The following is a 27,565-nucleotide window of genomic DNA, read 5'->3' as shown; positions in this document are numbered from 1 at the left end:
CTCTCCTCTCTCCTTCTCACATATACATGCACCGGGGTGTGCGCACACAGACACACACACACACACACACACACACACACACACACACACACACACACGAGCATGCTTGCAGGCGCCCTATTCGTCAGTGTCGGGTTCATTCTGCCTTCCTTCTGCCTACAGATTGGAGGACAGAGGTAGCGAGGGAGGGCTGAGGGAGAGGAGAGTTGCGAGGCAAAACGGCTGGTCACATGAGCACAGATCTGTTTACAAACCCAAGGCAGAGCAGGAGCAGGAGCAGGAGCAAGGGGAGGAAGGGGAAAGGCGAATTCGCAGGCTCTCTCTGAGCACCATTATGGATTGAAAGAGGAAGAGGGGAAAGCCTGCCATGACAAAGCCAGCTGGAGGTGGGAGAGTCTGAACACGACACACGCAGACACACTCCTTCACACATACACACACACACACACACCGCCTTTTGTCTCTGATTTTTTTTTTCTCAATTGAAGGAGCAGATGGTTAGAGGGAGAGTAGGATCCCCCCCTACGCACACACACACATGCACTAACTGACACAAACACACCCTCACCAGCAGAAACAGCAAACCCAGCTATAGAGGAGTGTTGTTGACTGCATGGAGCTGTCCTCACTTTGTTTGGGCTCTGGTGGACGCACATCTCTGCCTCTTATACTGAGGAGGAATACCCACTGCAAGATCAGAGGACTGGAGGAGGAGACAACAGAGGAGAGGGGGATGAGACTTGTGAAAATCCTCTGTTAAAAAAAGCAGCTTTGGGTGGAAGACAAAGCACAGACTAATGCCAGATAATTACCTTCACTGGACGAGGACTGTCATTTTGAGCGGTGGATGTCATTGAATTTGGCGAGGGGGACGACACTGCAGACGCAGAGTGAAGTCAAGGAGGCCCCCTTTTTCTGCTGGAAATGTAAGTATTTCCTGTTACCAAGCAGCCTGTGTTGTTTGTGACATTGTGGACTTGAGTGAGATGCAGCTCCTCACAATAACAACTCCTAAATAACACATGGTGTGAGGCAGCTGAAAAACAATCATTTCTTGTCAACAAGATTTCTTTGTTTCTTCCCCTCTCTCTCTCTCCCTCCCTTGATGACATCATTCTCACTGGGATCCAGGAGCACATGATGTCTTCAGTCCCGGTCCAAACCCCAGTCCCAAATCTCCCAATCTTTACACGGAGTGGTTAATCCAGATTTGGGAATGCTGGGCTGCACAGACTGCTGAGCCACACGAAACCGCACCCTCGAGGATTTGTGGAATCTGAGCAAATCTGAAGATCTTGATGGTTGTTTTTGGAGGAGCTGACACAACCCAACAAAGGAGAGACCCAGCTCAGAGAGACTGAATCCAGGCTCCACACAGATCCAGTGTCCGGAGCTCCTGCCCACGAGTTTGGCTCCCCTCCAGCCTCCTCCTGACAGGGCCTGAATTTACTGCTGCTGTCCTGGGAGTCACATTTCATGCAACCATTCCAATGGTGTAACGGTAAGTGAGTGGCTTTCTCTGCCGTCTGCCAAATACACAAGAGGTGGTGGCACGTGTGTTTACTTGTATCTCATAAACTTAGTCGCTGGCTGCTGGCTTATGGGATCCACACAATGGCTTGTCAAATGGTAGATTACTGAGAGAGAGCGAAGGCCTCGGTAGAAAATCCATATAATTCAAGGTCATGTTTGTTTGACAGCCATGACAGCTGAACTTATTCTCTAACGTGACTCCTGTTTTGTTACTGTGTACTGATTTTGCAGCAATAATCATGTCTCTCATTATGCTACCCGAGGTCTCCCCTACACTAAGTACCCCTTGTAAATCCCCCAACCACCCAGCCATGTCAAATTATCCACCCCATACCCCCCACAGTGTGCAAGCTGTACCCATTCATTCACCCTAAAAGAGAGACACATGGACATTTACAGGCTGGCAAAGAACATCCTTGATGCAAATTAATAGGAACACATGTGGCCTGTGGAAGTGGGGCTTCCTCTGCTATTGTTTTACCAAATGGTCCTTTAGTCCCCAGAGTTCAATCTGTTTAATATACCCCACCCCCTGCCACCTGCAACACACACACACACACACACACACACACACACACACACACACACACACACACACACACACGCTTCAGACAGACACCACACGCCTCTACCCATCCATCCCCCAGAGCTGTCACACACACACACACACACACACACACACACCCCACCAGTCACCTCTATAGAGTCTGTGGAACAGATGGTAGTGTGGCGGAAGTGGTGTCTGTCCTCCATGTTTGTCTTGTTCACAGCCAATTAACGCGCAGTCCTATGAGCGCCTCAGTTGCCACCACAGTGCCAGCCACAGCTCCCCCGGGCGCACCTGCATCCAGACAAACACATTACATTGAGCGCCTCACATAATATTTTATAAAACCCTTGATTGTGTGGAGACAAGCCAGAGTGCCACATACTCACTGTCAAGCAAACATATGGTGACGTTTTTGAGTCTGTTGGCAGCCAGAGACTCAAAACCTGTGATGGTACTTACAATTTATTTTCTAGTTAATGAACAAACAATGATCTCCTAATTCTCGGCAGTGATTCCTTTTTTTTCTCTTCAGTGTACATTAAATGCAAATAAAAATCATGGCTAACTTTTCTCTTGACAAAGGAAAATGATTTTCACACATCTCAAGAGCTAAAATGCTCTCTGACCTCACAATAGTGCAACTGTCTGTACAAATTCCAACATCTAAAGCGGTGACACTCGACTTCTGGCCTGTAAGGGTGCTGGGTGGCCCACCTGCGATTTCCTAATTCACAATAAAAATAGATTCAGTCACACTCTGCCAGTGCATATGTAGAATCAAAATAGAGCTTATTTATGCAAAAAAAAGTGCAGGCAGAGGATCCCCCACACCCACGACAGAGGTCGAGGTTAATTATTTATATATTTATTACTATTGTTAATTAACTGGCCCCCAGCTTCCTGTCATTTTACAAAAGTACAAGCAAGTAAAGCAAGTTGAGCATCTCTGGTCTAAAGTCTATGCTCCCAATTTAGACTTGCACTGTCAATGCTACAGCTGTACACTGTGGATCTTGGGGAAGTTTTTTTGCCTTTTATGACCGTTTTATTTTAGTAGTTCTGTATTTTGAGAGTGAATATGCCATTTAAAAAACCGAGGCTGTAAACAAACTAAAAATACAGAGCCCTATAAATACCGAGGTGTTGATGTTAACTGTCATGATAGTTCAACAGAATGACAGCGACTCCTCCACATTTAACCGTGCAGGAAATTAAAGAGGAAGAAGATTTATCAGACGTGCCGAAGCTAACATGTTGGAGTCTTAACCCTACAAGGTAACAGTTTAAGTGTGTGTCAAGTGCGTAATCTATATCTACAAATGTCTTCCTCTCAGGATGCCTGTGTGGTTTGGGTTCTCAGCGCTCTGAACACTACTGCAGCATGACGTCTGACATCTATCACCTCCCGCTCAATGTGTACGTCATTGTGCTGGGCATCGGCCTCTTTGTCTTCATGCTCAGCCTCATCTTCTGCTGCTACCTGTTCAGGTAGGTGGGGGAGGTTTGGGAGGAAGGTGGACTGGGGTGAAAAGCAGGGGAGACAGTGAGGAAGCCAATGAGAAGCGTGGAGAAAAAGCAGGAAGTACAAAAGGAGAAGTGACATTACAGCAAGTGGGTAACACAGTTATAGAGGCAATTTGAACAAGCATTGCAACACAGTGTGCCACAGCAGTGAACTCAAAACTGGCCTGGTAATGAGATCCTAATACTGTCTGTGATGATAGCAGCAATCATGATGAATATTTATGGAGCCCGGCGAAGCTGCCAAAGTTGCTACGCATAGTCTATAATTGTTTCAAGAAAAACAACATCAATCTATGCTGGTAGGCTATTTGTGTATATATACATGTGAAATAATACAACAAAAGGAAAGCTATATAATAAAAAAAACAACCAGTGGTATAGAGGTAGACTGATAAATAAAACTCACTATATGCCACCTGCACCAGCATCAGACAGTGGACAAAGTTAGCGACAAACTAGCTGACTAGCTAGCTAGACCAAAACAGAGCTATAAAGAGAGTGAATATTGGACTCACATTCATCAGGGGGACACAAACCTCAAAATGAATAATGTTGCTGCATATCTGCTGGATTTGTACATAAGAAACTATCATGTTCATTGAATCAACGTCAGAGGGTGATATTAACCTAAAATTGTATTCACAGCTTGTTGCGCTGCCCTCATGTGGCCAAAAAACAATTAATGCACATGTAAATACCACATTTAATGACCCCTCAACTACAGATTAATGTCATGTGTTTATTCTAAAAAAATGACACAAAAATGAACAAATACATCATTATCAGATTTTTCCAAAATATTGATGAATATTGGCCTGAAAAGTGTGTAATTAGTCAGGCTTTAGGAGTGATATAAATAAAAATGTAATCAATTGATGTATAAAGGGCAAACAAGTCTTTATAAATGTATATGTGTCACTTCCTCCACAGAAATTAGACTGTGCTGGCTTAAAGACGGTTTCACATTTGATCAACATAAACATTCTAAATGGGTCCTTTTGTATATACCAAATCACAATGCTTGTTTACAACAACTTTTGGGTGGAAATGTACATTAAATGATGTGGCTGTGAGCAAACACCTCAGTTGATTAGTTATTAGTAGGGGTGGGGGAAAAAATCAATACAGCATAGTATCACAATATTTTTGGGTGTCAATATTGTATCGTCACACAGTGTCAAGAATTTTTTATTATTTAAGTTGTTAACATTACAAATACAAATTAAACTTAAGTTAGCCTGCTAGAATAATATAATCAATTGCTTTTTCAGTCCACCAGATGCATTTTGCTGCTGCAAAAAATGGCTGTGAGATGAACAGACTGAAAACTTTATCTTATGAGATAAAACAGATGTTGACAAAGTTTTACTTTGAGGACACAATTCACAGTTGACAAAACATGTAATGATAAATTGCAATCTATCTCAATATATTGTATCGCAATATTCAGCATATTGCAACATATTTAAAATCTCAATAATATTGTTTTGTGACTGAAGTATATTCATGATATCGTATCGTGGATCCTCTGGTGATTCCCACCCCTTGTTATTAGCTACCTAAAAAAATCTTTATCAGTCTATGTGTATGTTATATTAAGAATATTTTCGCTGTTTTACCTTGTGGTCAGACAGCCCTTTCTGGCGAGGAACTGAAGCCGTTACTTCAAAACCACCAAACTCCATTTACAGAAATAGTCTCTTTAGAATACAGGAGTTGCTGGTCTCGCTGCCTTCATCAGTCAGTGTGTTAGGTAAAGGGGTGAAAATATTTTAAATACAGTGTAACGTACACATAAACTGATGTTGGCTTTTTTACAGTAGGTGGCTAAAATTAAAACACGTTTTGCTGCGGCCTCTTCCACAGCAGTACATTGCTTAGCCTCCATGCCAGTAGACTTGGTTTATCAAAGATGATAGCAAAGCAACACAGTGCATAAAATAAGCACAGTAGAAACGTCAGACAGGTCGGACATTTGTGTGTGACTTTATATCTTTATAGTATCGTTACAGTGACCCTGAAAATGACAACAGAAATGATTGAGTTTGTCGATTTCATTTATCTTCGCAATTCAAAACAATTGCCAGTTGTTGAGCTGGAAGTCGGTCTACACCTTGCTGGAATGTTTTGCAGTGTATGTGAATGACATCAGTTGACAGGACATAAACATTGACCCAAGCTGTTGCCTAGCAGTGCATTTGAAATGGTTTATATCAGTGGTTCCCAACTGGTGCAGCCACAGGGTCCAGATTTCTCCTTAGTTATTAGTTCAAGGTCCACACAGTTCAATGTATTCAGCGTCATACTTGTGGTTGGTCACGTCGTTGAGCTAGTTTGCTGTCTCTGTTAAGTAGCTGTCCATTAGTCACTCACTCTACAGCAGGAAACGGCACTTAAAAATAAAAGCTTTGTGCCAGAAATTAACTGTACTTCAAAATTAAGTGTGACTTATACGAACTTAACAGGTTCACGAGTCACTTGCGGTCCATTCAGAATGGACCCATGACCCACCAGTTGGGAACCACTGGTCTATATGACAACATAAACTGACTTTTGATAAATAACATGGATGATTTTAAAGTGAAAATAGACAAGGTTTTGCTTTAACTTATCAGTCTGAGGTAAATGATTGCACAATTTAATGGCTTAAGAATAAAGACACCATCTGTATTTAGATTGGTTCCCTATCAGCCTCACTTTCACTGTGCAGTTCTGTCTGCCAGCTGGTAGCTATGATCTCCTGGTAAATGAAGGCTCGATTTGTAGCACAAAGGAAGTGCATCAACCATTGTGCAACCAAAACAGGAAGAGGATAGCACTTTTTCTACCCAGTCATTATCAGTTGCGATACCCAGTTATCGAAGAGTAGGCCTATCTGTGTAGGTGTTTTGCCGTTTCTATCCCCAGTAGCTGAAATGGGGGTCAGTGGAACGACAAAATGTAACTGTGGAAACTGAGGTAGTTGTCATATTGCTTCAACTGAATAAACATGGAGAGGATACATCATACAATAATTCACAAGAGAGAAGCAAAACCTTTCACTTTTTTGTCTTCCTGGTTAATCATCTTGCATAGGCCTACTTTCAGATTCATCTCCCGGACGCTTGCAGGGTCCCGACCCCCAGTTTGGGAACCACTGACTTAAGCTGTTATGACAGTCACTTGTACCGTACAGATGTTGTTGTCTCTCTGCCTCTCGTAGGTTGAAACAACAGGGGACAAGGGAGCAGTTCAGCTACAACGAGGTATGTCACTGCAGCATATGTCACTATGGTTGAACATGTAACACCAGCTTCTGAGGCAGGTTATAAATACCACCGTAGCATTTCACGCTGCTCTACATCTTCAACTGTGAAACCTAACACCGCCCTTAATAGGTGACCTTGACTTCATCCATGTGTCCTCACCTGCCCTCTGATTCAAAACCGTTCATAAGGCCGCAGAGTGGAAAGGCCTGATATGGTGAGCAGGTAGCAGGGTGTCACAGTGTGGCGTGGGGACAGTTGTCGACAACGTTTTCAGCTTCGGGGAAGGTTGAGCTGCAGCTGTCTGTATTATCTATATAACTATTATTTTTTTTACCCCATGCAGCAAACAGAGGCGTACACACCACTCTCGCCATCAGATATTTTTAAGCCAGTCACATCAGGACATTGAATCCATCTGAAGTGTTTGTTTTACACTATAGATTTTCTGCCAGCGTAATAGTGCTGACACATCATTCACATGACACAATATTTCTCTCCCTCTCTTTTTACCAACTGTAGGTGGTGCTGAAGGGAGCAAGCAAGAAATTGAGCCTTCTAGGAGTAAGTCATTCTCTCTGCAAAAACCTTTACACGATATTTGGTCTTAACATATGTCGTTATGATCTGTGTGAGCTGCGCACACGTCATGTTGCCCACCCTGCTTCCGTGCCAGCTCTGATGACCCATTATGAGCTGGGAGGGTTCGGCTGGTTAACTCAATCAATCTCTCCTCTCAGATGTGATTAACATGCTGCACACACTCAGAGGAGATGTCCTCAAAAGATCTTGTATTTCAAATGCAGCCCTTTAAACAAAATGTCAGTGTGGCTGCTTGGCTCTGCGCTTGTAGCAGAATTTAGGACTCCAGGAATAACAGCACTCATTCAAAATGCATTATGAAAAGATCTCTTCTCTGTCTCTTGTGATTCCTGAAAAGATTGCTTTTCCAAGTTCTTTCTTTTTTTCTCCCCCAAGGCAGCGGTGGTTAGGGGTCATTTTCGTTTTCAATTTAATGTCTCAATCTCCGTCTTTGTTCAAGGGAAGGTTGAAATAGTCCTGTTACTAGGAAACATAGTTAAGGTAAAAGCATTATTTCAAACGCACAAGCTTATACTTGTGTTAGGCTGAAAATCTAGGTCAGATTAAATTAATTCACTGCTCAAATTTATCTCATTTACAAATGGCAGTGTTCTTGGCTGTGATCAGATACAGGCCTACTGTTGAATAGAGATGGAGAAAATTTTTTTTAAACACATGTAAACTAACCTTGCCTCTATTTTTGTTCTTGCAGCAAACCTGTGCGGTGTGTCTGGAAGAATTCAGGACCAGAGATGAACTGGGAGTGTGCCCGTGCTCACATGCATTTCACAAGAAGTGAGTGTTATTAAACTGGAAATTATAGACAAGCAGCTATAAACATACTTGACTCAAGTTTGGGAAATACGCTTATTCGCTTTCTGGCCGAGAGTTAGATGAGAAAGAAAGATGCCATTCTCATATCTGTATGACAGTGAAGCTCCAGCCAGTAAATCAAATTTAAAATAAAGTTTTATGCTTGAACGTATTATTATGAAGTAAATGTTGCTTGCACAGTATAATGGCTGTAGAGTAATGACACCATCAGTTTTCAGATTGGTTCCTTATAAACCTCACTTTCATTATGCAATCCTGTCTGCAACCAGTTATGATCTCAGGAAAATGAAGGCTTGATTCATGGCACAAAGGAAGTGTGTCAACCATTATGAAAACAGAGAAAGGATAGTGCTTTTGTTTTCCGTGGTAGTTATCGGTAGCTATCCCCAGATACCAAAGAGTATGAGTGTAAGGTCTTTGCAGTTACTAATAGCAGCTTAAATAGCAGGAGTGGAACACCCGAAGTAAATGTGGATACTGTGGTAGCTGCGAGGCTCTGACGAAAATGGAAAGTGATTTGGTTGTTTTTGTGAAAGCCAATAATAATAATACCACCTGAAAAATGCTAGGGGACAAAAAGTCTTACTACTTTAATGATTAGCTTAGCTTAGCATAAAGACTGGACAAGGCAAAACAGCTAGCCTCCCTGAAGCCTTCACTGGTTGCCTGGCAACCTCACAGTGACAAGACTCCGAAAAATGGCTCAGCACATAAACCTAACCCCTGTAAACCCATAACTTGTCAATTTACACCTAGGATTTTTCAGGACTAAACAAATGGTCAAGCTGCACTTATATAGCGTCTCTCTAGTCATCTGACTACTCAAAGTGCTTTTTACACTACGAGTCACATTCACACATTCACACATTCACACACACATTCACACACTGGCGGCCAAGGCTACCATACAAGGTGCCACCTGCTTCTCGGTTTTGAACACACTCACACACTGATGGAACAGCCATCAGGAGCAGTTTGGGGTTCAGTATCTTGCTCAAGGATGCTTTGACATGTAGGCTGGAGGAGCCGGGGATCGAACCAATGATCTTCTGATTAGTGGATGACCCGCTCTACCTCTGAGCCCTAGCGAGGTATAATATGTAATTAGTGAGCTTTAGAGATGCTGGTAGGTGGATTTTGTCAAGCGGCAACCTCCGAGGCTGAAAAATGAAGCCAATGCGGAAGTGCCAAAAACTGTAGTTACCTAAATGGCCACTTGAGGCAGACTCCAAAATAATCAATCCCCACAGACCTCCATGTTAAAAGCAGAAATAAATATGTTTACAGCCTGGTACAAGAAACAGTTTTGGTCTGGAGGCCACTAACAATAGTGTTCTCGGTTTTTTAGTCAGATCCACCCATCGCTCTTCCACAGCTCCAAATATGGTCACTTCTGGCTCCAAAATAACCAAGATAGCCACGGCCAAAATGCTGAACTCAAGGCTTTAAAACGGCAGTCAACAAACCATGGGGTGATGTCACAGTAGCTACGTCTATTATTTAGCTAAGCTAGCTGTTGGCTGCATCGATAGCTTGACGTACACACTTGAGAGTGGTATCAGTAGTCATAGTGGGGCGAAAAGTGGGACTGATTACACAGGGCCCCAGCTGAAAAGGGCCCTCAACAAGCCTGGAATGAAATGTTTGGTTTTGTTTGCTATTTTCTTTCTAAGCAATTAGTGCCATAACTAAATGAAAATTGGCTGAATAAATTGTTAAAAAGACTACAATTTGTATAAAAAAAAAATAGTGGAAGCTCTCTGAGGCCCTGCTCATCCCTTAAAGGTGCAAAATGGTTTAGTCCGCCCCTGCACTAGGATTCGTCTCAAAATGCAGCTAGAGTTTATCAAAAGTCAAAAGTTGCATGAGGGAGACATGGATCAAAAGAGTAAGGGCAGGGGAGCCCACAGAGACTGCTTATGCTTGGGGCCCAGAATTTGGTGCTATGCATTTATGGCAAGAATGCGGATAGGTGTATTTCCCAAAATGTCTTACTACTCCTTTATGCTGAATGGGACAAAGCAGTATTTTTTTTTTATCTTAATAAAAAAATAACCAATAACTGTAAAAAAATATATATATATAGTTAACATTACATGAACAAGCGTAAAGTAAAATGTAGTGGAAAAGATCTTCATTGCTAACTTAATTGCAGAAAATATGGATTTAGTGAGGGGATAAGAAGCTGAGCTGCCTTTTCTAGCTCTATTTGAAGGTTTAAAAAGTGTACCTCAGTATTATTTCATTGATTTTTCCTTCTAGTCCCATACTAAAACAAAAACATGAAAGCAAAACCCGACAAGCTACCAGACTTCACTCTCTCATGTTGGATTAAACCACCAAAACATTAGTTATGGGTTCCCCTGTGATTCACACTATAAAAATGCAAGTTGCTCCTGGTAAACTAGATTCTGTTGTCATTATTTAAACTGTTACTGATTCTGTCCTGTCAGGTGCCTGCTTAAGTGGCTGGAGATCCGCAGCGTGTGCCCCATGTGTAACAAACCCATCCTCCGGCTCCACACAGACGCTCCCCAGGGTGCCGAGGGGCCAATGGATCCGGAGGAGGTGTGAGGGAACTGGACAAGAGGAAACCGGGGTCCCCTTACAGAAAACACACACATTAAATACACTAGGGATGATGGACAGCGGTCATCTTAAAGACATCTCACAGGAAATGTTGATAATGATCCCAAGTGGCTGCCCTGCTGCTGACCTATGAGCAATATGCCTCGATGGGAATTGGATACTGACAGCACCAAAACGATTTGGTCAGATGAGTCAGGGAGTGGGTGGATGAATAGGATCTTTTCATACAAAAAATGCTCCTAGTTCCACTTCCATATTGCACTGTTCACCAAAAAAGAAAAACATGACAGGAAAAGGAGCCACATTAGAGAGCAGGATATCATTGCCACTGTCACTGGACGACTAGTGCAGCACTGCCAGAGACAAACACTACAGGCATCGAGCAGGACATCAGAGTACAGGATCAGTATGGATACCTCTAATATCTCAGGGGTGTTACCAATACAGCCAGCACAAACCATGTCAGTCACCCTATAACCCTGTGCCACACATGCATCTTCAGTACTGCCAATGTAGGTGAAATGCTCCAGCAGTCAGTGGTAGCCACCACCTCTGTCTGAAACCAAGACCAGCGGGATTACAACCATGACGATTTAAGTAGACAATATTGTTACCGATTGTGTCCCATGCCCTTTCCTTTTAAAAAGAGACTGATAGAAAACTAGTCTTGCCTGTATGTATTGTACGTAAACATGTCCCTATATATTGTTATTTTGTATTTGTTGCTTTTAAATAAAACGTCACGTAATGTATTGTAATTGTGTCGAATTTATTGAAAGGCTGGCTCCCACACAAGTGTGAAGAGATTTCATGAATCCATTTGAATAATAGTCACAACATTAATTATTCTCTTCAGAGCTTGTTCTCATACAAAACTGACTAAAATGAAATGTTAAACACCAGATTGTTTTTAACATTTATAAATGGCTACAACCTACTTTACAAAGGTCTGACTTTCAGGTTCAGAGGTCCCCAGTCCACGGCAATGACAAAGCTTAATTACAAACTTGTTCCTGAACAGATGTGAGGCTCAGACCAGGTTCAGCACACTGCAGTCCACACACACACACACAATATGTGTATTATCGTGTGTATTTGGTCATTAGTTGGCAGCCTCGGTGCCTTTAGCTTCCACAAACTCCATGGCCTTCTCTTTGACTGCCTGGATGCTCTGCGGGGTGCCGTGCTTCTTCTCGTACTCCAGGTAGCGCTTGAAGAAGAACTTGATCTTTTTCACTGACACACTCAGGTGGATCACACGATCAAAGAGCGCCCTGCAGGAAACAGGAAGATGGAGGACTCCATGAAGCACTCATTATGTGTCATCATTAAACAGGTCTTTGTGCACTTTACCAGCTCACTAACATCTGGTTCTCTCATGTAAACCATTATAGAGTGAGTTTGGAATTCTTCAACCTGGACCCTATTTTTGACAGATGTCTTTTGTGTCTGAGTGACTAATGGGAACAACAATTTTCAAAACTGGTCCAGTAATATCATTTTTGTTCACCCATAAACAGCTCTCAATTTGCTTTTGCCAAACCCACCGGACTCCATTTAAATAAACAGTCATTTTATCATCGTTAGACAGTCTTCATTCAAAGTTGACAGAAATAAAATAAAACTCATTTTAGAACTATAGAGACCAAAACTAAGTCGTTTTTACTGTTCCAGCAATGACTAATTCATTTCACATTTAGGTGTGAAAATATGCTGGCTCTATACATGCTAAAATTACTGTTTCTTTAAATGGAGTCTGGTGGGTTTGGTGATGGCGACTTCAAGGGTGTTTCTGATTATACATATCTTACTCGTTAACAAAAAAGGTCTGTCTCCAAAGGGATCTGCTCCATAAACTGTCAGAATAATAATCTGCCAGCTGCAGCGGTCTCACTCAGCACTGGACAAATTTCCAAAATTGTTGTTCCCATTAGTCACTTAGACCCAAAAACATGCAAAAAAATGAATAAATTAAAGTTGAAAATACCAAACTTACCCCTCGAGGCTAAAGATAACGTAGGATTGCATATTTTATCAGGTATGTTTAGGTATTTATGAGCAGAAAAGCTACAAAGAATGAAACAAAGTGTGTCAGAAGTGACAATGGAGAGTCAGAAAGCAAAGCAAGAAGTTCTGCCCACCTGACTTCCTTCTGCGATCCGTGTTTGACCATGAGGTCGATGAAGACAGACCAGAGGTCTGTACGTTTCGGGTAGCTCGTCAGCACTTTGTCTAACATGGCGCGACCTTTCTCTGAATCACCATAACGGAACTCCAGCTGAGCGTACTTGGCGATCACATCCACGCCTGGGAGGAAGCATGACAATACATAAAGGTTAAAACCTGTGGAGATGCACAGCTGGGACGGGGGAACAGAATCTGAATGGTGACACACACGCTGCACTCTGACATGGACCGCACAGCAAAACGGATGAGACCCCTGTGGTTTTTAGTCCACAAATATAAACATACATCAACTGTTATAAGACATTACATCTTCAGTGTTTGGATGGGCCATCTTACTTTCTTTGGAGGGCAGACTCTTCAGCGCCCTCTGCAGAAGAACACTGGCAGCGTCACTCTGACCCTGCTGGAGCAGGAAGGTCCCGTAGCTCAGCCACACCGCCTTATTCTGACGGAAACGCTTCACCATCGTCTTATACAGGCCCTCCGCCTCCTGGATGCAACATGTGACGGTTTTTAACACAGAGCAGATGGCACACACAGGCAGAGACACATGCAGATGTTAGTGACTAAAGAACACAGTATTTCAGTATCGGTCTCAACAAATACACTGAGCAGATCGTACCTTGATCTTGTCAGACTTTGCGTAGATGTCAGCCAGCTGCTGGTACACAGGCATGGGCTCACAGAACTGCAGCGCCCGCTCAAACACTTTCTTCAGGCTCTCCTCTGTGCCGTACATGTTCTCCAGGTTCAGCAGGGCCACCCACACATTCAGCTTCTCCTGCTCTTCCCTGGAGAGAAGAAACAGGACAAGTTTAAAACAAAATACAATCGTCTCTGGTTACAATGTGTCTTCATCTATCAACAAAGATATATGTAAAGAAAGCGAGACTTTTCCTGAGCACAGCCAAGTTAATTTTAGCCAGTTTAATTTATTGTTGTATTGTGCATCTTTCTGCTTCCTTTTGTTGGTCTTTCTTTAAAATTGAATGTAATATCTTTATTTCACACACTTAAAATTCTAAAAAATATATTTATCTATAATTCAGTCACCTGAAGGAGATGGTTTTGAGGGCCCTCTCGGCCACAGCGCGGGCCTGCTCGATCTGTGTGGCCTGCAGATGGTGAGCCATGTACTGGAGCCAGAGCAGTGAGCTGTTGGGTGAAGCGAGAAGCAGGCGCTCGAAGGCGGCTGCGTCCTGGGGCCGCAGGCTCGGATCCATCAGCTCAGTCTCCCGCTGCACCAGGGCCTTCTCCGCTGCCTTCTTCTCCTGCTCGACCTCATGACGAGACTTCTTCTGGGGCTGGTGGAGGAGAGTGGTGCAGCCGAGGCAAAAGACAGGAAGGAAGATGAGTTTGATAGTAGAAAATGTTTTGATACAGAGGAGGCAGCAGGAAGAAGTCCTAAATTACGCATAGAGATTATCTATAAACTGCATGCAGAAGGCTGTATTCCTTAAATAATCCTAAAATTGTACGTGCATATGTACGGTCAGCGCACCTTGCTGCTTCCCTCTTGGTCCTCTCCATCACTGGAGTCGCCCTCCTGCACTGCAGAGGCAGGCTTCAGGGAGCTCAGTCCCACATCCCAGGAGAAACCTGCTGCCACCTGCAGTCTGGATGGACCTGCTGAGCTGTGCGTCACCTGGTGGAAGCGAGGCAGAGGACATTCACTTTTCAGGGTCTGGATAATGATATTAGTGTACCACATCTATGGAGATTTGTATGAACATAAAGACACAAATACTTTTGAAATTGGTGCTACATGACCACAGAAAACAGAGAAAAATGACTGCGGCATTTGCTTTTGCTCAAGTGGTAGTAAACCTACAACTACCAGAATGCACTGCACCACACCAGACCAATAAACATTTCAGGTGGGGGGTTGATAATGCGAGCTGCTCTATCTGAAAACAATACGGCAGCCAGCAGGGAACAAAAAGTCTTGAATTAAACAGTAAGCTATAGTATGTTTCTGTTTTTTCAGCCTTAATTTTCACACTTCCTGTTCACAAATTCTCATATTACAACCAAACAGTACACTAAAATATGTTTATGAAGACATTTTAGGTGAGAAATCGCTGATACAGTACAAGAATCTTGGTTTATATTTAATAAGCACTGCCTACTTTTACTGTTTGATATGAGTTTGGTTTGAGTTTGAGTTTGAGTTTGAGTTTGAGTTTGAGTTTGAGAGAGAGGGGTGGGTCTCTCTCTTGATCTACTTCTATACTCTTTTTGTCGGTGGTGGTGGGCATACGAAAATGCATAAATACAATCTGCAGATTGAGCAACAGTCCTAGAGCCAGCAAAAATACACCGGATGACGCATTGTGGATTTTCGCTGGCAAATACGCAGAGAGATCTGGGGGCTGGTGAGATGGAGGCAAGTTTACCACAGCTCATCAACACATACTACCCACAGTGTTATGATGTAAAGCTGGTTGAAAGTCAGCAAAATATCCCTCTAGTAATACTGAGCAGCGGTGTTTTCGCTTACTTTTACAGAATCAGACGTGGGTTTGTCTTCATCTTCATTATCCTCCTCTTCTCTGAAGAACACCTCCACGCCGCTGTCATTGCCATCACTCTTTGCTTTCTTTGTCTTCTTCTTCTTCTTTGGGACCTGGGACTCTGCCTGTTTCTGGCAAATGAATCTGCAGTAAATACTACCATCATGGATTAAATAAACACATACACATAAGTGCTTCAGTGACCATCTGGCCGCGAGTAAAGCTGCAGAGTATGCAGAGAGTTTTAACCCGAGGCAAAGATCAATGCAGCATTTATTACTGTCAGGCCAAAGGATAATGAATGAGTGATAACTGAAGATGGCATTGATCTATGTGGAAGTACTTCTCCTATATTGAGTGCTGTTCACCTCCAGGACCTCAGTACACTTGAAAGGCTGAGCAAGTGAGTCATCTACAATGTGTTTACTGTTAAATGTTAAAAGCAGGAATAAGGGAGAGTTTGATGTGAGAGTGAGAGGGCTGATTGTCACCTGTTTGCTCTCAGACAGTGTGCGTTTCCTCTTAGTGTCGTGGTCCCTCTTCTCCTCTCCGATCAGACGCAGCGGCAGGCCGAGAGACTCTGGAAGGACGTCTGGCTTCCCAGTGTCCACCGGGAGCAGAGAGAGGTTGACCAGCTCCTCCTCTTTGTCAATACTGAGGACGAGAATAGAAAGAGCTGCAGAGTGAAAATGACGCGATGACAGCATTGATTCTATAAATGGCTGTTACCAAAAGCTGCGCAGGGCGAGATATGTAAAGACACACCCTCAGCAGTACAGCGATTCTTCCTGTTTGTCCAAATCGATTTCTGATCTCCAGTATGATGTCTTATTCTTGTCTTTATTCTATTTTTAAACACTCTAGTACCAAAGAACAGACATCTGTGTGCTTTTTTTTACCTGATGATCTTGGTGGTGAGCAGGGTGTTGGGGGTCAGGTGCTCAGAGAGGACCTTGTGGTTACCAACAAAGTACTTGGTTGACTTTTGAAGTTGAGCTCTTCCTGTGATGCTACTTGACAACCTGGAAGACAAACATGTGAAATAAGGATGATAATTACTGATATAACTACCCTGAAACTACATTTCCAGAAAGAAATATGGAGCATATTGTTTCTTTTTATTAGTTCATAAGTGTAAATATGAATGTACTATCCGTCCAGTCTGATGCCAAAGAAAGTTAAAGAGAAAATTCACGACATTTTATCAGCGTCCAATCAGTGTTGATGGTTAATGTAGTCGACTGAAGCAATACATTTCTCAGTGCGTACTGTGAGAAAGCAGAGTTTGCAGCTGCAAAAGCCAGCACCATCATTCGATGAGACAGTGACAAAGTTGACTGCAGGAAGAACTTGATTTCGTCTCTGGGTAGCAAAGGAGGTGTGCTCTGGATGCCACTCACAAACAGAACCTCCTTGTTCTCATGGCAAACTAGCTGAATTTCCAACTGTGAAAATGGCATCCTAAATATGAGTGCAGAGGACGTTATGGATGAGGATATTTTTTACAGTGTTCTCGCTGACTTGGATATTCAGCCGTATTTATTTGAGCCAGAGTGTATGGCTGAAAAAAATGCAGCGGAGAGCGGCTAAGGCTAAGGCTGGTAGGGACCCTCCAAAGGGACCCTTTGTTCAAATTGGCCTCTAATGCTAACAGAAACTTTTGAAAATTTAGCATGGGCAGTTTTTTTATGATGCCGCCACGGATGACAACCCCAAGAGAGGCTGTGTATATTACTAAGCATAAAAGGATCCCGGAGACGAAATGGAAAAGAAGACCAAGATATGTCGAGAGGGCAGACGACCACTGAGTGTGCATTTTTGTCACCTAATTCTGTGTTGTGGACAAAAAATGAATAGCAATAGACCAGTGGGCTGGTTATGCTGTAGTTATGGGCATCAGAAGCTTGCATGCAATGCATCCTGGTACATGTAGGCACTGCTAGCGCAGCTCCGCGAGCAGGAGTACTCAGCCTTCTCTGTCATTATAGCCGAGGGAGGAATTTATTGCTTCAATTGACTACATCAATACTGATTGGACATCCACATAAAAGGTGGTGACAGTTCAGCGTTGGATGAATTACTCAGTTACCTGATGAAGACTCCCTGCTCTCCCACAGACTTGACGTAGCCTCTGATGATCTGGCCTGCCTTCAGTTTGTCTATAGACGAAACTTCTAGGTCTTTCACAGGTTTGGTCTGCTGTGGGTTCAGCCTGGAAAACAAAGTTACAGTCAACCGCATGTTATAATACGATACGTGTCTGTATCTCTTATACAAAGTCACAAATCCAACTAAATCTGCTCATACCTTGATGGACGAAGAGACAACTGCCACTTGCCATTTTCATCCCCAAGAAGGAAACACCTGAGGCAAAGGAGGAGGCAGAAGAATAAACTTCACACTTTAAGAAAATCAGATTAAGTTTTGGAGGCTGATAGTGGTACCAAAAATATTTAAGTTGTTGCCTGTGATAGCTGATTTTAGGTTCACACAGAAAAAATAGATGTTAACCACAATTTGCAACTGAAATAAAACGTCACAAGGCAAAAACCGACCTGATAGATCAGTGTAACAAATGCACATATTTAAAAAGGCATTTCAGCCATAAGCTGCTACTTCATCTACTGACCTGAGCAGCTGCTCCTTGCTGTACCCATCAAGGGGCTTTGGCTTGTAGGCATCAGCCAGGTCAGTGACAACAACAGTCCCTGTGCTACCGAAAGGAAGTTTGACCAGGAGGCCAACTTGGGGTAGAATATTAGTTACCATCCCCAAAGTAACACTGCCTTTCTCCAGTTTATGGAAACCTGGAAACAAAAAGGGACCCCGAAATCAAATGTCTGTTTTGCATTTGTTATCAATCTGAAGCAAGAGATGGAGGTTACAGAAGTAGAAGAGCCAGCAATGATGAGCAGCCTGAGCTTCTCCTACCTGTGAGTGACAGAATTAAGCGTTGAGGTTTGGAGTTTACTTCTACCACTTTGGCACGAACGGCTTGTCCCAGCTTGTACAGCTTCTCTGGGTGGCTGGCGTCCTGAAAATAATTCAGTCAAACTTATTTATATAGTAAAAACAATAAGAGTTGAACAAAGAGCTGTAATATAAAACAACACAACATGGTAACATAAATAGGCACAAATGAAACACTCACTTTTGGATCGCTGATCATGGCCAGCAGTTCAACTGTCCCAGTAATGGAAGGATCAGTGGTGACCTCCAAAGACTTCCTCTGTGGGTTAAACTGCAGGAACAAGAATGAAAACACTGAAAAATGTGTCTGCAGTTTTGTTAATGTTAGCGGTTTGATTTGATTCATTTTGATTTGTCAATCAAAAAGTTTATTTTGTGGAAACTGCCAGGAGGAAATAAAGCCAGCTACTGCAGAAAGCCAATATGATTTCCTTCACTTACCTTTGATACAAAGCATGTAATTTCCTCCCCGATTTTATAGCTGTTTAGTTTTTCTTTTGCTGAAATTGCTTTGAAATCTGTGCTCTTATCCAGTTTGCTGCAGAGAGGAAAAGAAACAAAAATAAGAAACAAACCAGAAAATGTGTTGGGAGTAACATAAAATATGAAAATCTGCGCAGGTTTGTATGATCAAAATTAGCATTTTTCACATCTATATAATATCTAATAAAAACAAAAAGCAGAAGACAAAGATGACTGGTTTAAAATCTAGAATTATAGAATTAAATTATATTCAATATGATTCAGGTTATCATGCAGCATATCATGATAATTACAGTGTTCAATGAAGTGTACTATATAATTACCTGGGTATAAGTGTGAGCTCAGGAATGCTGTATGTAAATTTGGGATGGGAGAAGGGCAGGAATCTGAAATGAGACAGCTGAGATTAATTTCAACACAATTTAAAGAATAATACATTAAAAATCATCACATTTATCTTTACACTTTAACCATGGTTTTGTAAATTAGAATGGAATAAAAACAACATGACAAAGAAATGTGTATTCAAACATGTAAAATGAAGTCTTTACCTGTGACTGCTGGCTTCTCGTCCTCCGATGACCCTGGCGGTAACCGTGCTGCCCACTTTAACCGAGAATGTGGGGAAGGCTCCCTGTAACACATCTGCAACCTCCATCACCTCAGACACGTGCACGCTGCCCGTGCTCCCATCCTCTAGTGTCACCTGAATGGAGGCGGGCTTCACCGACCGCACTTTGCCCCGCACGATTTCCCCAAAGGGCTGACCCTTGGAGCTCGTCTGGTTTTCCGAGGTGGTGCGCTGCCGTTTTGGTGCGCTGCGCTCCCACGACACTAGGGGGAGCCCCTGCAGCTCCACACAGCTGGGTTCTATAACCTCCACAGCCAAAGTCATCCCCCCCTTCAGCCTCTCTGAGTCGGACAGGAACACCTCGTTCAGGTGGCTGCTGGTTTGGATCATGGTCAGCTGCGCCGTGTCATCCAATGAGATGACGGCAAAGTCTCTGTCAACGTGCTGCACCATGGCTGTGTACTTTGATCCTTCAACTAACTGTATTAACACAGACACACATAACGAAGGTCATTAATGGCATGAAATGATTATAATCTGACTGTAGATCAGTGCCCTGACATTTGACATATACCATCTACAATTGTGTGAAAACTTGTGTCAAAGAGCCGAAACATTATCATTGTTCTGAAACACCCAAAAAACATTAAGAGAAGTGATACTCACAGATTTCTTCTTCGTCACCAGCTTGGACAGGATGGATACATGGACACAAGATGACATGATGTCAACACGGAGGACGACCGCAGTAACTTTCTGTCCTGAGGTCAAGTTAACACCTGGAAACAGTGCAGCCAAAAGAAATTATAAAGCTTACATAAAATGATTTTGCAAGAATACATTAATGACATTCTAAAGGTAAAAATGTGACAGATGACAGATGAGTCATCTCTGCAAGGGGTGCGACACACACTGGTTTTAATTAGGTGGAAAGCAAATAAGCTGTCCATTTATGGATGAAAAAACACTTCATTACAGGGCACACACTGAGTTACATGTAGAGCCCCGTTGCTGAGGATTAAAGGGCCATTGCAACAATTTTACACATGGAGATCCATTTACCGGTCTGGTTAGCACTACTCAGCCTGTGATTACAGTTATATAATGTCCTCTGAGGGGAGATCTCTAAAGGTGCGAACACACCAAACCAACATCAAAGAACTAGTGCCAATGAAAGCCAACTGTTGCTCATCTACGTTGCCTCACGTCGCCAACTTTGAATAGTTTGTTTTCAAACAAGGAATTCATGTGATGGCAAAGACTATGGTCACAGAGTGAAACTTTTGCCATTTCAATAAAATTTCAAGTGTATCTGGTTAATACATACCCATGACATGGTGCTTGGTAGCCTGTATGGTAGCACCGGCCAAATCATCAGACTTAAAGGTGGCACCGCTGTCTTTCACGGTATCTACAGTGAGCTTCAGCTTCTCGCCAACACACAGAGCAGCCAGCTGCTGGCAAAGATCACTGTCCTCTGAGAGTAAAGACAGACATAATGAGACGTTAGACACCGAAGACAAACTTAAAATGATGACTGAAAGACCAGTGCAGTCATACCTCTCATTGCAAACATTTCAGTCACAGCTTTTCTCTCCTGCAGACCGTTGATGAGCCTAGTCTGAGCATCACCCTCTGGAGATATGACCTCTGAAATCTTCAGTGTGACCAGGAAACGCCGTTTCTCCACATCCAGGTTGGTCACCTTAGCAAACACCGTCTGCCCTGGCTGGAAGACAGCCATCGTATCTCTGATGAACCTGTCAGTCATGGCCTAAAAAAAAAAGGCAAAGCAGAGGGAGAATGTGAGTAAGGATATATTAATGACTTAGACGTAGAGATTTAAAGATTAGAAGATGTAACACAGCACCCTTCACTCACCGACTTGGGTGCAAGACCAACAAGGCCATATGGGAACTCTACAAAGACGCCATAAGACATGATGTTCTTGATCCAGCCAATCAGCTGCATTCCAACTGTGACTTCAGAGAAGTCCTTAGCAACCACTCCTTCCTCCAGTGACCACCTCACTGTTGGCTTCTTGGTGAGAGACTTTAACAGAGCAGCAGCTAAGGAAAACAAATTCCTGCTTTTCAAAATTAGGAAATTCACTTCCACATGTGCAACAAAGGCCGGTAAAAGATTTCACACTGCAGTCATAGTATGGTTGAGGTGAGCATTCCAGCTGTCACACAAAATCTAAAGACTTAAATAAACAGGATACAATATTCTGTTTGTTCTTGTTGAAGCAGATGACGTTTGAGATGCTGTCTCCCTCCTGCAGGCTCTCCCACAGCAGAGGGCAGTTGGAAATGTGATCAGAGAGGTGCACCGTGGGTAGAACGGCACGAACCTCATCGGGGAGGATAGCCACCTCCAGACCGGTGATTGACTTTTTTAGCACCTTGGCCTCCAGCCGCTGCGTCACACAAATACAGGTTGAGGTCAAAATTTGATACACTGACATATAAGAGAAAAAAAAGAGAGAGGCATGAGGTCTTTAACTCACCTTCCCCACCTCACAGTCAAACTGGGGGGTGGCAGCTTTCTCGGTGTCTCCCTCCACCGCAGCCTTAAACGACAGCAACATCTTCGACTTATCAGGGTCGCACTGGAGAACTTTAGCCTTCAACACCTGGACCAGCAACGTAAAACAAACAACTGATCAGACGCCACAAAATGTAAAGTCAAAAGCTGAAAGACGTCATGAAAGCAAATATGATTTAGTCGTTTTTTTATCACACGTCTTGCACTGATCATCACCTGTATGTCAGTATCTGGCCCAACAGTGACCAAAAAAGTCATTTAGAGTTCATAATTTCCTGGTAACACTGAAAAAAATATAATGACTCACCCTGCACTTGGCAGCGGACACTAATTTTGCATCCAAAAAAAATGTTTTCTTAAATTCTTCTTACGTCCCTCACCCATGACTATATATACTGCCAGTTACTGATTGGCATACAGGACCTAGAGCTAGCTCAAAGTAATGGCTTGTTGCTGAGTTGTTGCTAACTCCTGGGGTGACCGCTGACAACGCAGTCCCAACCCACTGTTGGCATGGCTAGCACTAGCCGCCGCCATTTCGGCTTAGCCACCTCCATGTTCGCATGTAATGTCAGATTGGCTGCTACATTTCTACTAGCTACCGTGACAAGCCCCTCCTTAGCTTCCTGTTTTGACAGGCAACATGTAAGTATGCAAAATCACACATCACTTTGCTAGCTATTATACGGGGCCTTAAACTTATAACGGTTCCTGAACATCTTGAACTAAGACACCAAAAAACCTCTCAGCAGATCATTAAAAACATTGTCCTCTGTGTCCGTGCTGTTTGATCTCCTCACCTGCCCCACATAGAAGACCTCCTCAGGACTGATGACGGGCTCAGAGCTGAGCTCGTTGAGCGGCACCAGACCCTTTGTGTTGTTGTAGAAACGAACGATGCAGCCAAAGTCTTTGATGCAGACGATATAGCCGTGGGACACTCGGCCAGGGCGGGCATCGGCGTAGCTGAGGAACAATGGCAGGGTGCTTTCGACCAGGGCCTTCTTCCTGGTCAGGTACAGCTTCTTATTCTCTGCATCTACTGACAGCACCTAAAAGAACGTAAACACATTAAAACTAATAGGAAAGAAAATCTGCCAGACAGTTGAAACTGCAGGTAAAAGATTTTATCAGTGGCTTTAAACAAAAGTAAAGAACTGGACTGACCCGACATTTGATCTTCATGCCCTCTGTGTACTTCTTCTCCGGGTTCCTCAGGAGGATGTCAGACAGGTGTGTCCGGGGCACCAGGCCTTTAATGTGGTCAGACAGATGCACCACCATGCCGTGATTCAGCAGGACTGACACTGTCCCCTTGGAGGGAGAGACACGTGGAAGAAAGACAGTTGGAGAAATGTGTAGTGGTAGGTGTCCTCTGAGTTCACAGAAAGAACTGAGTTATCGTCTATCAGACCTGAAGTCCTAAAGAAGGGCTCAACTTGCTGATTTCAAATGGGGGCTTTTTCACGCTATGCATTCCAAGAGCGGAAGAAGGCAAAGGCAGCGGAAAACTACAGCTACCACTGAGAAATAGACAAGGGCGACACATTAAAAAAGTGTCGAAGCACCCATATCTGCAGACTTCATTTAAATATGCAGATATCTATTCAACCGTGAAAGTCTTAAGACATCTTATACAGGGGGCTGTTTTGTCAAGGTTCGTCTGGAACGACTGGGAAAAGAGCCAAAAAGCAGCAGTTGGCATATGAGACAGCCAGCGAGAAACTTGGTGTTGATGTCAGAGCCAGGTGTCAGGAGGATGTTACCTCGGCAAGTGCAGCTATCACACCTTGCCCTGACCGTGACTATGCTTTTCCGCCTCCACATTCAAACTGGAAATGCTCATATGTCCTTAGCTGTGAGTAGATTCTCTCTCTCAATTTTACCGACCAACAAGTATACAGTCTCAGTTGCCTTCACCTACATCCGCTCTTGGAACGTACAGCGTCAAAAGCCCCAAATGTACGATTCAATGTGTGACTGACAGGGTTCTGCAATGTTTTATTCTCACCTCTACGACCTGACCAGCCTGAAGATCATGGTATCTGTAAAAACGCTTGTCAATCATACTCCTGAAATCAAGACAAAAGAAAGCTGTTATTTAATACATCACATTAGAACAGAGAAGTTGATGCTTACTATGGAATAACTGAGGCGTCACATACTTTCGCAGACTAACGAAATAAATTTGGTCCATGGCGCTGAAGTCCAGGATCCTGCAGGTGTGCTCAGGCATGGCCAGCACTCTGTTTTCATTAGCGGACTCTTTCGACTCCTTCAGGTGGTTCCTCTGCCAGGGATACATTAAGTTATTACCTTGATATTTACAGAGAGTATTTCTAGCATTTATCCGTCTTGACAGTCAAAGCAGGTTTAAATGTCTAAAGCATCACCCAGACTCACGTGTACAAAGGCCAACGTTTTGTCTGGCAGTTCCAACATGGCTCCAGACATGTGGTGCATTGTGGTCATCTTGCAGTCCTTCACCACCTCACCAATGCGATCACCTCCAGCAGGAAAGGGGTCAACTCTGGTCCCGGGCTGAAGAAGGTGGCTGCGCAGGCTCAGGCCAACCACACGGGTGGACGGGTCCACGTACAGAACACAAGACCGCACCTGGATGGATTCATGCAAAACCTCATTTTGATATGGCGCATTTAAATCCAGAATATCAATTAAAATGACCAGATGAGAAAGCTGAAAGCAGTGACAGACATTAAGTGACGTCTAGTATGAGACAAAAGGACCCAAGTGCCAGTTTTACCTCAGTTCCCTCTGTGTAGCTGGATGTCTTTTCTGGCTGCATGTGGAGAAAGTCCACCTGGCCACTGAAGGAGGACAGGAAGTCCAGGATCAGACCGTGTTTGGTCACCTGCAATACCAACAAACAAAACATAACCACCACTGAAGTATGATCTGATCATTCTCAGCGAATGATCAGATCATAAAATATAACAAACAAATGCAACAGTTTTAGGCTGCCACATAACTTCTCCCTTTATCCATGGACAGAAGATGGACTCATTACCAAAATAAAAAGGTGTCTCTACCTTTTTGATCGTAGCTTTGACCTGAAGTCCAGGCAGGAGGTTTGTGAGGTTCCAGCCCTGCTCGGGTTCGGCACAAGCCTGGGCGACGGTTGGGGGGCTGACAGAAAGGCGGACCACACGCCCGTCATTCTTTACTTCTTCCACTTGAGATGTCACGTACTGACCCACTTTCAGATCTGGGACACATGAGAACACGCAGACGCATGAGAGATGTACTGACACTTATTTCTAATCTGTTAAAAAAACTGAGATTATTTCCTGGGTAATCTGAAACACTTCGTCATACCGTCCTGGCTGCTGGGTTTGTCTTTTACTGCTTTCTCAGGCAGGAAGGCTTTGGTTCCACTGATGCCAATGTCGACTATGTAGCCATGATCCTCCACGCTCTCCACACACCCACTCAAGACCTGAGTTGACACAAAATAGCATTACAATACACTGTTAGATAAAGAAAAAGGAAGCTGAGTGTTGACATTTGCTCACTAATGACTCACCATGCCAGCTTTCAGAGAGCTTGAGGTCAGAGCCTTGTTGACCACCTTTGGGTTGACTGACAGCTGGATGCTAAGAGAGCCACCTTTAGTCACATCCAGCTTGACAACCACACACCTGATCACCATGCCGGGGTAGAAGAGGTGAGGCAGAGAGCAGATTTCCTGTAAAGTAAACACACCTCTTAGATATCACAAAATATCCTGGTATGAGTATACTCCCGGAAAAAAAAAGGTTAATGAAGAACATTAGTCTGATGTAAATTATCTAGACTCCACAAATCCAATAAAATCAACAAGACAAAGCTGACACAAATCTTAAAATACAGAGACAGTGATGACAAATGGAATCCAGATTTTCAATATATCAGCAAATGACCACAGAGACAGTGTGAACTTATGATCTTTATATCACAGATGATAGCACCCACTTTTATTACATCATCACTCCCAGGCCTACCTCTGTATCAGCTGAATCCAATTGCTTGCCGAGCAGCTTAGTGTACGCCTCACAGATGTTCTTGATGCTGAGGAAGCCCTGCATGCCACAGGGCAGGCTGACCGTCACCTCAAAGTCAAAGACCTCCTTGACGCAGCCCAGCATCAACATACCTTCCTTCACATTCTGGGGAAATACAGAAAACACACACGTCAAGTCAGATACTGTGCTGAATATGCTTTGATTTACTGAGAACATTTAACAAAGTAAGCATGTGTTGGATCTTGTCAGATGTCTCACCTTGAGATGTAGGATTTCCACACACTTGGCAGCTGCATTCAGCGTCAGACCATCTCCTTTGCCTGTCTTTGGTTTCTTGAGCTTCTTGCTGTCATCTTTAGGTGCCCCCTTTCTTTTCTTGGTTTCTACTTGTTCGTTTGACTGCATGGGAGAAGCAAACTATCTTTAACTGTGCAGGACATTTTACTGATACCTTCTTAAGTGAGATTAAGTACAAAACACAAGCCAAACTTGGATAAAGAGGGTGTGAAAGGTAAGGGCTATGCAGGTAGATTGAGAACAGCTAACTGGAAAGAACAACCTCTTAAGTCAAGTGTGATATTGTGATATTGCTCTTTCTATGGATATGTAACTTGTACACAGCTCTGTGAAGTCACAGGATTTATTCCAGATAATGTTTTTTTCACAGTAGGTTAGATACAGAAAGACAGAAAAGAGTGAAACCCTACCTGGAACAAGTTGTCCACCTCTGACCGCTGCACCACTATTTTACTCTCTGTGGGCTTCTTTGCTGACCCTCCTCGAGGGAAGTCCTCCTCCACTGATGCCATGTTTGATGTTGTTTCAGATGTCTAAATAAATAAAAGACACTGTCAGTTAACAGATCATTTCAAAACCTCTAACCTGAGCTGATGATATAATAAGTAAGGTAAAACTAAGTGACGAATGAGTGCAACCAAACATTAGATCCAGTCTGTGTCTGTCATATAACTTAATCACTCTTTTTTTTTTTTACATTGCAGACTTTTACAAATGCATAAGTCTCAAATGTGAAAAGTATTACAGCATGAGAGCCATAAACAGCAGCTTGGCTTTCTAATCAGACACTAACATACAAAAAGCACCACTTGGATCAGTAGCAATACTGCTGCATGTAAAGTTACACACCAAAATGCACGAGACAACATTAGCTACCCGTGTCGTATTTTAGCACTCGGGCTAAACACAAAGCAAATCGAAAACGCCTATTTTGATTGCGATAAACGCGTATTTAATCTAAACATGTAACAGATAATTACTCTGGTGTTTATCGTGAAATGTTTCCTTACGTTAAATCTCCGGTAAAACTCACATGTTGTTCAGCAACACGCCATGATCACAACCCGGAAGAATAACTCATAAGGGTGTTTCATTCTTTGTCCAATCACAGACAAGAA

The 27,565-nt window shown here is 43.2% G+C and overlaps 2 protein-coding genes across 5 annotated transcripts; one reads left to right on the top strand and one right to left on the bottom strand.

The window, feature by feature from the left end:
• The first annotated feature begins 219 nt into the window (after positions 1-219).
• Positions 220-11,615, top strand: zgc:175214 (uncharacterized protein LOC557610 homolog). Of its 2 annotated transcripts, XM_050044376.1 has the most exons (8): positions 220-386; positions 489-926; positions 1,132-1,501; positions 3,418-3,571; positions 6,810-6,852; positions 7,375-7,416; positions 8,147-8,229; positions 10,722-11,615. In XM_050044376.1, the coding sequence occupies exons 3-8, from the start codon at positions 1,477-1,479 to the stop codon at positions 10,840-10,842; spliced, it is 468 nt and encodes a 155-aa protein (XP_049900333.1). In that variant the 5' UTR covers positions 220-386; positions 489-926; positions 1,132-1,476; the 3' UTR covers positions 10,843-11,615. The 2 variants fall into 2 exon arrangements, with proteins under 2 accessions (XP_049900333.1, XP_049900332.1); XM_050044375.1 differs by having other exon boundaries at positions 220-926.
• pdcd11 (programmed cell death 11) lies at positions 11,606-27,521 on the bottom strand. Of its 3 annotated transcripts, none has more exons than XM_050044349.1 (36): positions 27,481-27,521; positions 26,858-26,980; positions 26,409-26,549; positions 26,130-26,294; positions 25,673-25,834; positions 25,465-25,585; positions 25,179-25,354; positions 24,893-25,000; positions 24,532-24,744; positions 24,294-24,418; positions 24,140-24,200; positions 23,296-23,442; positions 22,929-23,180; positions 22,091-22,216; positions 21,806-22,000; positions 21,463-21,633; positions 21,142-21,355; positions 20,909-21,058; positions 20,248-20,360; positions 19,562-20,061; positions 19,334-19,396; positions 18,969-19,065; positions 18,709-18,798; positions 18,489-18,591; positions 18,187-18,364; positions 17,865-17,921; positions 17,647-17,769; positions 16,457-16,579; positions 16,049-16,211; positions 15,545-15,688; positions 14,546-14,689; positions 14,098-14,348; positions 13,667-13,835; positions 13,381-13,534; positions 12,999-13,164; positions 11,606-12,131 (listed from the first exon to the last, which is right to left on the bottom strand). In XM_050044349.1, the coding sequence occupies exons 2-36, from the start codon at positions 26,957-26,959 to the stop codon at positions 11,960-11,962; spliced, it is 5,439 nt and encodes a 1,812-aa protein (XP_049900306.1). In that variant the 5' UTR covers positions 26,960-26,980; positions 27,481-27,521; the 3' UTR covers positions 11,606-11,959. The 3 variants fall into 3 exon arrangements, with proteins under 3 accessions (XP_049900306.1, XP_049900308.1, XP_049900307.1); XM_050044351.1 differs by having other exon boundaries at positions 15,545-15,682; XM_050044350.1 differs by having other exon boundaries at positions 27,458-27,513.
• Between the last annotated feature and the right edge of the window lie 44 nt (positions 27,522-27,565).

The sequence above is a fragment of the Epinephelus moara genome, chromosome 5, assembly GCF_006386435.1.
Source record: "Epinephelus moara isolate mb chromosome 5, YSFRI_EMoa_1.0, whole genome shotgun sequence".
In the NCBI taxonomy this organism is placed as follows: domain Eukaryota; kingdom Metazoa; phylum Chordata; class Actinopteri; order Perciformes; family Serranidae; genus Epinephelus; species Epinephelus moara.
The sequence above is the reverse complement of the archived record's forward strand: the minus strand, read 5'-3'. Positions and strand labels throughout refer to the sequence as shown.